The sequence below is a fragment of the Antennarius striatus genome, chromosome 10 (genome assembly GCF_040054535.1).
Source record: "Antennarius striatus isolate MH-2024 chromosome 10, ASM4005453v1, whole genome shotgun sequence".
NCBI classification, from domain to species: domain Eukaryota; kingdom Metazoa; phylum Chordata; class Actinopteri; order Lophiiformes; family Antennariidae; genus Antennarius; species Antennarius striatus.
The window spans coordinates 7,087,198-7,102,553 of NC_090785.1; the positions used below are offsets into that span (position 1 = coordinate 7,087,198).

The window sequence follows — 15,356 nt, forward strand, 5'->3', positions numbered from 1 at the left end:
ATCTTCTAGTGTGTGAGCAACAGGGCCTGAAAAGAAATTTATTAGAAATTAAAATCTACTTTGTTCGGCGGCACCAGTTCTCAATGTTCCGAGACTTGAGTTCTATTTCTGGTTGGATCCATTGTAAAGTAATACGACGCAAACTGTCAGCGATCGGAACGCTAATGTGATCAATTCAAGGGATATTGACACGATTGGCAGCGCACCGCGCTGTTTCATCCATTATAACACGTCTGGGACCGGCCGGTGTTTCGGATCACCCATTGACCACTAAACTGTGTCACCGGGTGAATGGAGCGCTTAGTGTTTCGGACATCGCTACTAGGAAGCGGAGCTGTCCGTCTGGCAGACCACCATCGTGGCCCGAGTCAGGCTGCAACAAACATGACCATCGATCACTGAATCAATCGGTGCATCAATCGATGAATCAATCGGTGAATCAATCGATGAATCAATCGGTGAATCAATCGGTGAATCAACCGGTGAATCAATCGGTGAATCAATCGGTGAATCAATCGGTGAATCAATCGGTGAATCAACCGGTGAATCAATCGGTGAATCAATCAGTGAATAATTTGGTGAATTGATTACTGAATGGATCAGTGAATCCATTGAAACTTATTTTCAGGAAGTTGTGGGCCGGCCCTCTAGTTCCTCCCACACACACGCGCCCACTTACTCCGCTCTGATTGGAGGTTTCTCAGGAGGCGGTCGGACGGCCGCCGGTCCTCCAACTCGGAGTCGTTGTCTTTCTGGAAGAACTGATTCAGAAACAGATTCGGGTCAGCTGATTGGACGCCAGTCTCTGAGGGAGATCGGACGTCCGGAACACACTTCCGGTGTCATGGGACCCCCCCTAGATGGGATCGGCTCGTCGCAAAGAAACAAGCTCAGAACTCCACTAATTGTCATTGTTTTTATTATTTGATTGACTTGTTCAGCCATTTATATAGAAATGATCAGTATTTCTTCTACGTTGAATACACTGATTGTAAGTCGTATATTTCAAAAGAAACCTCCGTAGCGCTGTCGCTACCCACTACAGAGTGTTGTGAATAATAAACACAATATCCAACCAGCCTTCCTTGAGCTCCATAATAGGATCATCTTTGATGAACAAGTGTTTGTCAAAAGCTGTAGGATGAAATCCCAGCAGTGAGCATTTTGTTTCAGGTTTGTTCACATGAAAATGTGAAATGCTCAAACACACACTTTCTGCTTGTGGAGTCCGTTAGACCAGCCTGTTCAGATGCTGAGCAGGTATACAGACATTATAGGTTCAAATCCCACTCCTCCCATCCTTTTTCAGGCTGTTTCCTGAATGACGAAGACAAATACGCGCAAAGAAAATTTCCGAGCGTGAATGGATCGGTAGCGTGGTGGGTTAATTCAATGGTCCCTGGCCGCGGACCGGTCACTGTCCGTGGGTCATTTGGTACCGGGCCGCACCGAAAGGAAAGGTACCTTACGTTATTTCCGATTTATTTACTTGAATCGAGTTTTTAATATAATTGTTTGTTACAATCATTTAGTTTACAGAGATGTTGATTATCAATTTTTTAAAAAAAAGGTAGTTTATTGTCTGTTGATGTCTGCATTTTATATAAAACCACTGCGGATGATTTATTATTAGACTACAGCTGTCGTGGCGTCATTAACGATTGTCGAGCAAATGAAGGCCGGTCCGTGAAAATATTGTCTTAGATGAAACCGGTCCGTGGCGCAAAAAAGGTTGGGGACCACTGGGTTAGTTGGTTCCAACAATGGAACAATGGATTGAGTTTTTGTGAAGAAGAACCTGAAATGTGATGAATTAAAAGAAAGACTAAATATTGACTAACAGAAATTTATTCATATTTTAAATATACAACAGAAGCAAAAAAAAAGTTCAAGTCGAATATGTATTAAAAAAAAAAATCGCCCAGTCCCGAAGCTTCTGGTGGTGGTGGTGGTGGTGGTGGAGGGGGGTTCCAGTGCTGGTGGGGGCTCGGGGGTGGGAGGACCTTCTGCAGCTGCAGCAACTTGTTCCGGTTGGAAAGCTGTAGTAATGGGAATTACGGCTCGCTTTAGAGAACTGACTCTTTCAGCTCGGCTCACTAAAAAGAGCCGGTACTTTCGGCTCCCAAACGGCTTTAGTGCTTTAATCAATATATTACCAATAATATAAAATTATGATGTCAAATTATGCACCGCCTCCCTCTGCTCAGCGCAGTGAGCGCTGTGCAGACACAGAGGCGTTAACACCACACATATTGACCAATCACGTGTGGCTTAAAGAGAAAAAAGCGGGCCCCCAATCAGGAGCCGGCTCCCGTCGTTCAATTCAAAGAGCCAGCCCTCATCTCCGTTATGTTCGCGACCGACTTCTAGACTGGGAGTCGGTCAGGACAACGGCTCTGAGACCGTTTCGTTCGCGAACGACAACGGTTCTGAGACAGTTTCGTTCGCGAACGACAACGGCTCTGAGATCGTTTCGTTCGCGAACGACAACGGCTCTGAGACAGTTTCGTTCGCGAACGACAACGGCTCTGAGACAGTTTCGTTCGCGAACGACAACGGTCCTGAGATCGTTTCGTTCGCGAACGACTACGGCTCTGAGACAGTTTCGTTCGCGAACGACAACGGCTCTGAGACAGTTTCGTTCGCGAACGACAACGGCTCTGAGACAGTTTCGTTCGCGAACGACACATCACTAGGAAGTAGTGATGTCTCAATGGCGCCCCATGGGGCTTCGAACCATCCATTCATCAATCTTCCGCCGCTTATCCAGAATCGGGTTGCAGGCAGCAGCTTCAACAACGAGCCCCAAACTTCCCTTTCCCTGGCCACATCCACCAGCTCTGACTGGGGGATCTCAAGGCGTTCCAGGCCAGTGTTGAGATATAATCCCTCCACCTGGTCCTGGGTCTGCCCCGAGGTCTCCTCCCAGCTGGACGTGCCAGAAACACCTCCCTGGGGAGGCGCCCCGGAGGCATCAGCACCAGATGCCCAAACCACCTGAACTGACTCCTTTCCACGCAGCGGCTCTACTCTGAGCCCCTGGCGAACAGCAGTGTTTCTCACCTTATCCCTAAGGGAGACACCAGCTATCCGTCTGAGAACACCCATTTCCGCCGCTTGTAGGAACGAAGATTGAACGACAACTAGAGAGCTTTGCCTCCTCAAACCGTTTGCGACAATTGTGCCGAAAACTGTTTCATTACTCGGCGCCCCATTCATTAGGAAAGTGGGCGCCCTCTTTGGCGGGGTGTCTGCCCTGCAACCACACGACGGTCATCCAGCCCAGAAAACGGCGCTTTGACGTTTCCTGTACAGTATTGCATATATTTTCTGAATAATAACGAATGTAATCTATTTCAACGTGTTAATCCTTGCTTGTTATATTGTAGCCATATATTATAGGTACAGTAATTGTTTTATTATCAATGGTCCTTGCAGGGATCAATAAAGCAATAAGAGATATAGATGACACGTTCATACATGTATATTTAATGTAAATATATACATATGTTCCGCGGTGCATTGGCGCCGTGCCCGGAGTGTCCCTCGCCTCATGCCCTATGCCAGCTGGGATAGGCTCCAGCTCCCAGTGACCCGCTACAGCGGATACAGCGGCGGAACAGGAAGATGAATGAATGAATATACATATGTGTTCGTGTGTGTGAGTTACATAGAATGATTGGTGTCACTGGGAAAAAAAACAAGGTCTACGTTGTGAGACGTCATCACAGCAGCACCACCGGCTTCATTCTCGAGTCTGGATCGGTAACGCGTCATCACTGATGACGTGTTGTTACTGTACGTCAGGTGGAGGGAACAAAGCAAACACGTCACCTGTAAATTAAAAATGACATGTGTATGGTTTATCATCTTCTAGTGTGTGAGCAACAGGGCCTGAAAAGAAATTTATTTGAAATTAAAATCTACTTTGTTCGGCGGCACCAGTTCTCAATGTTCCGAGACTTGAGATCTATTTCTGGTTGGATCCATTGTAAAGTAATACGACGCAAACTGTCAGCGATCGGAACGCTAATGTGATCAATTCAAGGGATATTGACACGATTGGCAGCGCACCGCGCTGTTTCATCCATTATAACACGTCTGGGACCGGCCGGTGTTTCGGATCACCCATTGACCACTAAACTGTGTCACCGGGTGAATGGAGCGCTTAGTGTTTCGGACATCGCTACTAGGAAGCGGAGCTGTCCGTCTGGCAGACCACCATCGTGGCCCGAGTCAGGCTGCAACAAACATGACCATCGATCACTGAATCAATCGGTGCATCAATCGATGAATCAACCGGTGAATCAACCGGTGAATCAATCGGTGCATCAACCGGTGAATCAATCGGTGAATCAATCGATGAATCAATCGGTGAATCAATCGGTGAATCAACCGGTGAATCAATCGGTGAATCAATCGATGAATCAATCGGTGAATCAATCGGTGAATCAATCGGTGAATCAATCGGTGAATCAACCGGTGAATCAATCGGTGAATCAATCGATGAATCAACCGGTGAATCAACCGGTGAATCAATCAGTGAATAATTTGGTGAATTGATTACTGAATGGATCAGTGAATCCATTGAAACTTATTTTCAGGAAGTTGTGGGCCGGCCCTCTAGTTCCTTCCACACACACGCGCCCACTTACTCCGCTCTGATTGGAGGTTTCTCAGGAGGCGGTCGGACGGCCGCCGGTCCTCCAACTCGGAGTCGTTGTCTTTCTGGAAGAACTGATTCAGAAACAGATTCGGGTCAGCTGATTGGACGCCAGTCTCTGAGGGAGATCGGACGTCCGGAACACACTTCCGGTGTCATGGGACCCCCCCTAGATGGGATCGGCTCGTTGCAAAGAAACAAGCTCAGAACTCCACTAATTGTCATTGTTTTTATTATTTGATTGACTTGTTCAGCCATTTCTATAGAAATGATCAGTATTTCCTCTACGTTGAATACACTGATTGTAAGTCGTATATTTCAAAAGAAACCTCCGTAGCGCTGTCGCTACCCACTACAGAGTGTTGTGAATAATAAACACAATATCCAACCAGCCTTCCTTGAGCTCCATAATAGGATCATCTTTGATCAACAAGTGTTTGTCAAAAGCTGTAGGATGAAATCCCAGCAGTGAGCATTTTGTTTCAGTTTTGTTCACATGAAAATGTGAAATGCTCAAACACACACTTTCTGCTTGTGGAGTCCGTTAGACCAGCCTGTTCAGATGCTGAGCAGGTATACAGACATTATAGGTTCAAATCCCACTCCTCCCATCCTTTTTCAGGCTGTTTCCTGAATGACGAAGACAAATACGCGCAAAGAAAATTTCCGAGCGTGAATGGATCGGTAGCGTGGTGGGTTAATTCAATGGTCCCTGGCCGCGGACCGGTCACTGTCCGTGGGTCATTTGGTACCGGGCCGCACCGAAAGAAAAAGTACCTTACGTTATTTCCGATTTACTTTGAATCGAGTTTTTAATATAATTGTTTGTTACAATCATTTAGTTTACAGAGATGTTGATTATCAATTTAAGAAAAAAAGGTAGTTTATTGTCTGTTGATGTCTGCATTTTATATAAAACCACTGCGGATGATTTATTATTAGACTACAGCTGTCGTGGCGTCATTAACGATTGTCGAGCAAATGAAGGCCGGTCCGTGAAAATATTGTCTTAGATGAAACCGGTCCGTGGCGCAAAAAAGGTTGGGGACCACTGGGTTAGTTGGTTCCAACAATGGAACAATGGATTGAGTTTTTGTGAAGAAGAACCTGAAATGTGATGAATTAAAAGAAAGACTAAATATTGACTAACAGAAATTTATTCATATTTTAAATATACAACAGAAGCAAAAAAAAAGTTCAAGTCGAATATGTATTTAAAAAATTAATGGCCCAGTCCCGAAGCTTCTGGTGGTGGTGGTGGTGGTGGAGGGGGGTTCCAGTGCTGGTGGGGGCTCGGGGGTGGGAGGACCTTCTGCAGCTGCAGCAACTTGTTCCGGTTGGAAAGCTGTAGTAATGGGAATTACGGCTCGTTTTAGAGAACTGACTCTTTCAGCTCGGCTCACTAAAAAGAGCCGGTACTTTCGGCTCCCAAACGGCTTTAATGCTTTAATTAATATATTACCAATAATATAAAATTATGATGTCAAATTATGCACCGCCTCCCTCTGCTCAGCGCAGTGAGCGCTGTGCAGACACAGAGGCGTTAACGCCACACATATTGACCAATCACGTGTGGCTTAAAGAGAAAAAAAAGCGGCTCCCCCAATCAGGAGCCGGCTCCCGTCGTTCAATTCAAAGAGCCAGCCCTCATCTCCGTTATGTTCGCGACCGACTTCTAGACTGGGAGTCGGTCAGGACAACGGCTCTGAGACAGTTTCGTTCGCGAACGACAACGGCTCTGAGACAGTTTCGTTCGCGAACGACAACGGTTCTGAGACCGTTTCGTTCGCGAACGACAACGGTTCTGAGACCGTTTCGTTCGCGAACGACAACGGTTCTGAGACCGTTTCGTTCGCGAACGACAACGGTTCTGAGACCGTTTCGTTCGCGAACGACAACGGCTCTGAGACCGTTTCGTTCGTGAACGACAACGGCTCTGAGACAGTTTCGTTCGCGAACGACAACGGCTCTGAGATCGTTTCGTTCGCGAACGACAACGGCTCTCAGACAGTTTCGTTCGCGAACGACACATCACTAGGAAGTAGTGATGTGTGAATGGCGCCCCATGGGGCTTGGAACCATCCATTCATCAATCTTCCGCCGCTTATCCAGAATTGGGTTGCAGGCAGCAGCTTCAACAACGAGCCCCAAACTTCCCTTTCCCTGGCCACATCCACCAGCTCTGACTGGGGGATCCCAATGCGTTCCAGGCCAGTGTTGAGATATAATCCCTCCACCTGGTCCTGGGTCTGCCCCGAGGTCTCCTCCCAGCTGGAGGTGCCAGAAACACCTCCCTGGGGAGGCGCCCCGGAGGCATCAGCACCAGATGCCCAAACCACCTGAACTGACTCCTTTCCACGCAGCGGCTCTACTCTGAGCCCCTCGCGAACAGCAGTGTTTCTCACCTTATCCCTAAGGGAGACACCAGCTATCCGTCTGAGAACACCCATTTCCGCTGCTTGTAGGAACGACGACTGAACGACAACTGGAGAGCTTTGCCTCCTCAAACCGTTTGCGACAATTGTGCCGAAAACTGTTTCATTACTCGGCGCCCCATTCATTAGGAAAGTGGGCCCCCTCTTTGGCGGGGTGTCTGCCCTGCAACCACACGACGGTCATCCAGCCCAGAAAACAGCGCTTTGACGTTTCCTGTATTGCATACATTTTCTGAATAAAACCGAATATAACCTAATTCAATGTGTTAATCCTTTCCTGTTATATTGTAGCCATATATTAGAGGACATTGTTTTATGATCATTGGTCCTTGCAGGGTTCAATAAAGCAATACGAGATATTCGACACCCCTGCCCTACAGCGATGACTTGGAACAAAGTTCACTTAAGTTTGATTATGAAATACAGTAGTTCTTATACGTCGTTGTGGTAGACTTTTGTACGAGTATCTTAAAGCTAGGGTGTTTTCCCTTGTTACAAAAGAGATTTTCAAAAGAGATGAGGCATTGGCTCATCAAGCCAAGTCGATGTCTGTGGTGCCATACTCGTATACAGCAATTTACTAACTAAAATAATTATGTAAAATCCTTTGTACATGATTGGTAGTGCCGCCTTTTTACCTACATTTGTTCACTAATACACAAAAATATGCTGATCTCAATACTTTAATGCAAAGTTACCTCAAGTTAAATCAAAATCTTGTTTTTTTTTGTTTCTGCTCTCAAAAAATTCACTAACCTTCAAAATAAAAATGAAACGGGTAAATGTCGTATCATGTGGTTTGCTGCCCCACCAAAATAACAAGCTACATTTGACTTGCATTGTACTTCCCTTTCCAAAGCTTGCTACAGACTGAATATTTATTAGCACGCACATATTTGTGACTCATCACACCATGATAAATGTACACAAGCAGAACAACAGCCAGAAAAACAAAATTTAAAAAAATCTGCTAAAAATTAATAACTAAAGAAACACAAATGCACCATATATATATATATATATATATATATATATATATATATATATATATATATATATATATATATATATATATATATATATATATATATACATACACATACACATACATACAGTATATATATATATATATATATATATAGATATGTATATGTGTGTGTGTGTGTGTGTGTGTGTGTGTGTGTGTATATATATATGTGTGTGTGTGTATATATATATATATATATATATATATATATATATATATATATATATATATATATATATATATATATATATATATATATAAAAGCAGAGGTTCATTGTTTTTTAGTTAAAAAAACCCACAAGAATATAAAACCCTGAAAAAAATGGTGAGGTATTATTTTCGGGAAGTGAGTTTTAGTTCTTTTTAAAACCACAGAGCTCCTGAAGCGAGCGTCGCTGAGTTATGCACCCAATGGCCTGAGTGTAAACCTGTGTTACCTCCTCAGTTTGTCTGTGGCCACGTGACTTCCGTGTCAGCCTCTGCTCCACATTCTACTGCAGTCAAGTGCTGATTTATCTTCCTCTGTGTTTTTTATCTGACAACTTTGGGAGTGAAAGGAGCATTACTGATTAAAAGTGGTTTAACAGCTCTAACAACTTTCATCCAGAGAGGTGAAGATGCTGAGACGAAGGCCTTCCAACGCCTCGGAGAAGGAGCAGGTGCAGAAGAAGAAGGTGAGATGGAGTTTGTTAGTTTTTTTGGTTTGCTTTAGCAATGAGGAATGCTTAAAATAGTTGTGCTGAATATGAATTGCTTTAAATGTAAATGTGATTTATAATGTTACTGTGAAGAAGTCTTCATCACACACTTGAAATAAAGGATGTTTGTGACTTCACGGCTCTGATGCTGCACAACTTTTCGACACAGGATGTCTGCTGAAGTTAGTGCACACCTATGTGGTGAAGCTAAAGATAACCACAAAAAAAAACACACAAACCTTACAGCTTACAGTATGATTTTTATCTTTAAAACCAAAATTATGTATTTGGGCTAACTTTTCTCTGTATTCAATGTATTCTTTGCACATTTCCTTAAGAATAGTTAAGTTCCTTTCTTCTGATAGGGTGAGTCATTGCTGCAAATGTAGTTTGAGTCACTGCAGGCTTTGCGGTTTTCATGCTTTCGTCCCTCTGCTGCCAGCCTGAGAATAACATCAGTGTTTTTATTTTCCATCCACATTGTCTCTCCTGTGGTCTGATTCATGCCTTGATGTTGTCTTCTTCTCAGCAAATCACCTCCTTGCACTTAATTGTCATTGATGATTGGTATGAGAACATCATGGTTTAAATGGCTCTGCAAGAGAAAACAAATTGATCTACTTTCCCGTTGTGTCTAGAGGAAATCTGCAGCAAGAGAAACCTTTACAAGCAAACTTGAAATAGCCTGAAAAGTAAGGTAATTTTTTCCTTCAAGATAGACGCAGTCAGGCACTTGTAACCATCAGCTCTGACTGTAACTCTGATGACTGACTGTTAGCAGTTGCTTGAGCTTTGTCTGTTCCTCTGGGTTCAACAAAGACTCCAGAAGCATGTGCTAAGAGATAAGACAAAACATAGTAAACTGGAATATTCTATCGAAGGACAGGCCCTCTCTGGATCCAGAAACATTGCCCTGTCGCATCAAATAAAGACATTTCACAGACAGAAAGGTTCATGTTGCAGATGCAAAAGATTCTTCCTGAAGTACTACAAGCCACAGCTTTATCATTGAAGACATTTATCAAGCAAAAAAGAAATTAAAAAGATCTTTGAACAGTTTGTTGCATTTGCGCTTAAATATATCAACCAGAGTGCAAAGATCCCTCTAATACTGTGCTGTATATGCAGTAATAACTATATCTTTTGTGTCTTTTTTTCTAATTTTGACTAGAAAAAAGAAATTTTATATTGCATGATGAATTTTTATTATTGTTTTCTGAATTCAAGGTGAAACTTAAGATATTTACTGCCAAAAAATATCATATGACACCCCAGAGAAGATAAACATAATGTACTCTTTTACTTATGACACATACAGTAAGTACACACTAGGCAGTGATTATCACATGATTCTAGATTGTGTTGCTGTATTTCTGGCTTAAAAATTTCAGAAGCATCTTTTTGACATATTGACATACTATAATGAAAACTGACACAATAACCAGAGGAACAAACATGGGTGTGTATCTTTAAATGGTTGTTTGCTATTTATGTTCAAATTGTTCTTAAGGTTGATTCTGCTATTCTTATACATCTTATACATATAAAAGTCAGTCACGTGGATTGTCATAGATCATGTCCTTTATGCTTTAATTCAGATCTATATTTATGGAGAAATAACTTTATTTGATGCCTCTGTAAGGAGAGATGGGCAATTGTTCCTTTTAGGAAATATGTCTGTCAAATCTCAGCTCTTGTTTTGTTTTGTTTTTTCAAATTGAAATAAATTGAATTCTTGATGTGTTTTCAGCTCACTCTGCAGAGATCCAGCAGCTTCAAGGATTTCATGAAGCACAAACCCACTTCTCCTGTTGCATTAGAAAGGCAGTTTACCCTGGAGCAGAATGTAAGTAAGACCAACGCAAAAGTAGATTATATATTAACTCTTTGCATTCAGGTTCCTTAATGACAAATCAAATAGATCTTTTACTACACTGTTCCTCACTCATCATCCGGAGGATGAATGACATGGCATCCAGACAGAAGCTGTTATCAGTAACCGTTGCTACAGAAGTGCACAGTTTGCTTCCTGAATTCACACGGCCATATTTTTGGAGGTGAGGGGGAGATGTTAGCACTTTAAATTTCCCCAAAGCCAAATAACCTCCTGGTACTATTTTTCATACAATGAGTGGAAGATGAAGCACAAAGGAAGCAAAGAAGCATCAAAGAAAAGAGGAAGTAACAATGACAGGCACAACAGAGAGGGCATATGACAGCAGCTTGGCAGACAGGATGTCCTCTAGTCAGCCAAGCAGAGAGCAGCTTTGTCAGACAGGCGGTAAAGCAGCAAGCATTTCATCCCTCACAGAATTTGTTTTTTTGGATGTCAAAACAACTTTTGGCAGATCCTTAAAAAAATAATGTATTAATTTGCATTTTAGGCCTAAACTACTGCATTGTGGCAGGTCTTGTTTGTATTAGTTGTACAACAGAAGAAAATTATCAACCAAGAAACATTAGGTAAAAAGCATTGGAGGCATGGGGAGTCGGAAGGAATAAAGCTGCTGTTGAAAACCACAAGCAAATATGTGATTATGGTATTTGTCATACAGTACTTGGCTTAAGTCTCTTGAACAACGTATTTCACGCTATCACACACTTGTCTACAACTTGTTGAAAAGGCTGATGATTTTTTTAAAATTCTCATCTCAGGTGGTGGAGGGTGAAACAGCAGAGGAGGCTTTGAAAAATGGCAGCAAACTGGGAAAGAAGTGGCGCAATGTCATTTCACGCACCATGACGCGCAAAACATCGAAGATGGTGCAGAAGGCTCTGGCGGAGGAGGGGGTAAATCCTGATTATGACACAGTCACCTGGATAATATCACACCATTTAAAGTTATAAAGTCAGAAACTTTTAAAGATGTCATTGAAACTATAGACTACTGGGATGAAAGAACAAACTTCAACAGCCAGATGTGGAGTCGAATTAAGTTTGAAGTTGGCTCCATCTAGAGGGCACACTTGTACTTAAACTCAGCTGGAAATAAAAGCAAATATATTTTATTTTTACTCATTGCAATAACTTCTATTAAACTAATTTACTTAATAGTTCTAGTAAAATTTTACAAGCTTATTTTATTTTTTATTTATTCCTATCCTGCACTATATTGGACTCATCAGACAGATCCCTTTCTCTCTTTCCTTCTTTATGTTACACAAAAGGTTTCTATTGTTCTACCTGACATTGATTTTCGGAGAAAGCTTTATCATCATCTGACCTTCGGTTTCACGTCATCATCATTAACGGCAAAAATCAAAGGCAAACTGACCCGACCTCTGACCTGTACTGTTGTCCTCTGTCTCCAGAGCAATGAGGAGCTGCCTCCCGCTTCTCCTGATTTGTATCCAGATATGAATGCAAGACAGAGGACGTCCATGTCCTCTTCAGGGTCAGAGGAGGCCACCACGAGTCCCATCACCCTCCAACCGTCAGGCAGTGAGTATACATCCTGTCAAAGCGAGGTTATTTATAACGTGAGGAGACAAAAAAACTACAATGTGTCTGACATTTCTTCTTCTCTGGACACCTCAGGTAGCGACAGACGGAGCTTGGACAGCGGCTACAGCCAGAGGGACAGCATGAGACTCGAGGAGAACGGCGTCTCTTACAACGGACCTTTCTGTGGTCGTGCTCTGGTCCACACGGACTTCACTCCTAGTCCTTATGATATAGAGTCACTCAAACTACAAGTGAGTCTCAGCGGGAATGTCTTCCTCCATGTCTCAGATTTGCTCCGCATGATCTCCTCCTGTCCTAATTCATCCCCCGGGGAGGTTGTTAACAGAGTAAAACAAGATGGATGTCCTTCAAGGCAGAGTTAGAGCTGCATGAACCATAACTGCTTGCCCGTTTGACAAAATAACACAGTTTCAGTCACAAGGGAATTTAATGTGTGGAGTTGATTAACATTTCCTTTTATTTTCCATCCATTCATGTAAGTGAAATGAAAATGGGAATCCCATCATTCATGCATCATCTCTTCTTGCAGAAAGGAGACATCATCAACATCATTGAGAAGCCTCCAGTTGGGACCTGGACAGGCAAGCTGAACCACAAAGTGGGCTCCTTTAAGTTCATTTACGTCAACCTGCTCCCTGAAGAGAGCGCCCCAGTAAGGAGGCGACAACCCAACAGCAAGACACGTCGAGGCAAACCCAAAACCCTGGAGGAGGTGCTGGACGGCATCGGTCTCCACGTAAGATAAGCTCTGTTAGGTTGCAGAACTGGTGCTGCTGAATATCCATCTGAATGTATGTGGATGATCTTTTCAGGAGCTGAGCTCTTTGCTATCCATGCATGGTTTCCAGAGCCTGGAGGATTTTGCAGGATTGACGGAGTCACATCTTAATGAGCTGAACATCACAGACCCAGAGCAACGCTCCAAGATCCTGAACGCCTCTGATCTCCTGAGAGACTGTAGGTTTACATTTAAAAATCTCTCATGGTGATGTTACCTTATTGCCTAGAAATAGAGAGTTCTTCAATCACAATTCAGAGCTAACAAAAATGTCTCAATGAAAGATTTTCTTTTTTTACTTTTATGCTTGTACTGTGATTAATTGGGAAAATTGGAATCAAAACAATGTTTATTTGACATTTTCAGCCTAGCATTAGCCTTAGAATTAAATCATATGATTTATACTTTAGTTACAATAAAAACCCTCTTTTAGTATGACTAAATATTTGCTTGTAATCTACTTTTGTTGACTACTACAATTAATCTAATTATAATTATGGTTCGTTTTGTAACAACAGGCATATTTAGGGGGGAAACTGCTGAGAGGTAGTTAGCCTTGTTCAACGGAACAACACTTCCCTCTGACTTAGATTTTTTTGGGGGGAGCAGAGTAAGGTGACCTCTCTGAGTCCAGCATGAATAAAAATAAGGATTATTACTGATTTTCAAGGTTTTCATTAACCGTTTGATGGAAGAAATATGATTCTTTTTGCCCTCTATAGCTGAAGGGGAGTCTGTGCTAGAGGAAAATGGATCTTGGAAAAATGCCAACGGTACCAGGGATTCTGGCTGTTTCGAAAGCTCTGATAACCCGGAGGGTGGACGTGAAGAAATAAAGAAGAATGAAGAAAATTTCCAGGATGAAGCATCAGAGGTGCTGATTCATCAGGAGGCAATGAAACATGAGCAGGAAGAGGAGAACCAAGAGGAGCAGCTGGATGCTTTGGAGGAGCAGCTGCAGAAAGTAACGGTGGACGAAGGGTCTTGAGAAGTGATATTAGAAATTCTGAAACATGTTTTATTCTCAGGCTCTCTGAGGAAGACAGGTGACACAATGCAGGGTTTAAATACTATACATTCATGATTCTCTGTTATCCTCAGTTTACTTAAAATGCCACATTTGGTTTTGAACAAACAAACAACAGGATTATTGTATGAATCACAACAGTCACTTGCTCCCTCCCCAGGATAGGAAGACAAGATACAAGACCCTTCTCTTGGTTTGTTGTTGATGCAAATATGAATATAGACAATTTTCAAATATATTTCATGTAACTTTAATACAACTGTAGCTTTCAGTCCACATTAAAAATGTGGATGTATTGGCATGCAATGATTTGTAAATTGCTTTTCGCTGCTTTGATTGAGATGTCCCAGAGAAAGATGTCCTCTGGATGGCACCATCTGTTGTTCCTAAACATGTATGTACCTTTCAGGAATAGTGTTGCTTTCATAGTTACCCCTGACAAGGACATTTACAGAGCTGCACACCATCACTTATGCTCTTTTTAGCCATTTGTAGATATGTCAGGCCAAAGGGCACTAGTTGCTGAAGTCCATTATGAGCTCTAGGCCCAGAGGTTAGCGGTGTTCCTGAATGTTGTTCCTCAATGGCTCGCACTTCACAAATATTCAAAGGCTTTCGTCTAGAGGGCACACTTGTGCAAAAGTTTCTCCATGTTCACTGAATCTTTTCATGATATTCTGGAGCAATGATGCTGCAATCTTGAAAATTTCTTGCAAAGACGCATAAAGAAATGGTTTTCTGTAATCCAGGTTACTGATTGTCGCCGCTGTAAGAAATATGTTAAATTTTGCTGTACATATGATGTAAATTAAAACAAGGTCCACTCACTGAGGTTTCTGCTAGTGCTCTAATGCATTATTGGTTTTGAACCTTTTCTCTTAGAAAAAACGATGATTTTTTATTTATTTAATTAAAGCAGTATCATGGCACATTGGGTAACACTAACGCCTCACAGGAACAAGGTTCTGAGATGGATTCCTTTCGGTGAGGTGTTTGTATGTCCTCCCAATCTGCATGGGTTCACTCCAGGTTTTTCGGCTTCCTCCAACCTCCAGAAACATTTAGTCTCGGTGAACTGATGTGTACATGAGTGGTTGTCTGTCTATGTGTAGCCCTGCGATGCACTGGCAACCCATCTGGGGTGTACCCCACCTCTCCCCTGTAGCCAGCTGGGGTAGGCTCAGGCAACACCCATGATCCAAAAAGAGGATAAATGGCTAAAAAGACGAGACAATTGTGATCTTCTTGTCTTCAAGAACATGG

General features: G+C 42.6%; 1 protein-coding gene across 1 annotated transcript; it reads left to right on the plus strand.

Moving 5' to 3' along the window:
- Positions 1-8,625: 8,625 nt before the first annotated feature.
- On the plus strand, positions 8,626-14,911 carry sash3 (SAM and SH3 domain containing 3). Its single transcript, XM_068326001.1, has 8 exons — positions 8,626-8,799; positions 10,574-10,669; positions 11,479-11,613; positions 12,135-12,264; positions 12,361-12,518; positions 12,818-13,024; positions 13,101-13,245; positions 13,789-14,911. The coding sequence occupies exons 1-8, from the start codon at positions 8,743-8,745 to the stop codon at positions 14,052-14,054; spliced, it is 1,194 nt and encodes a 397-aa protein (XP_068182102.1). The 5' UTR covers positions 8,626-8,742; the 3' UTR covers positions 14,055-14,911.
- The last annotated feature ends 445 nt before the right edge of the window (positions 14,912-15,356 follow it).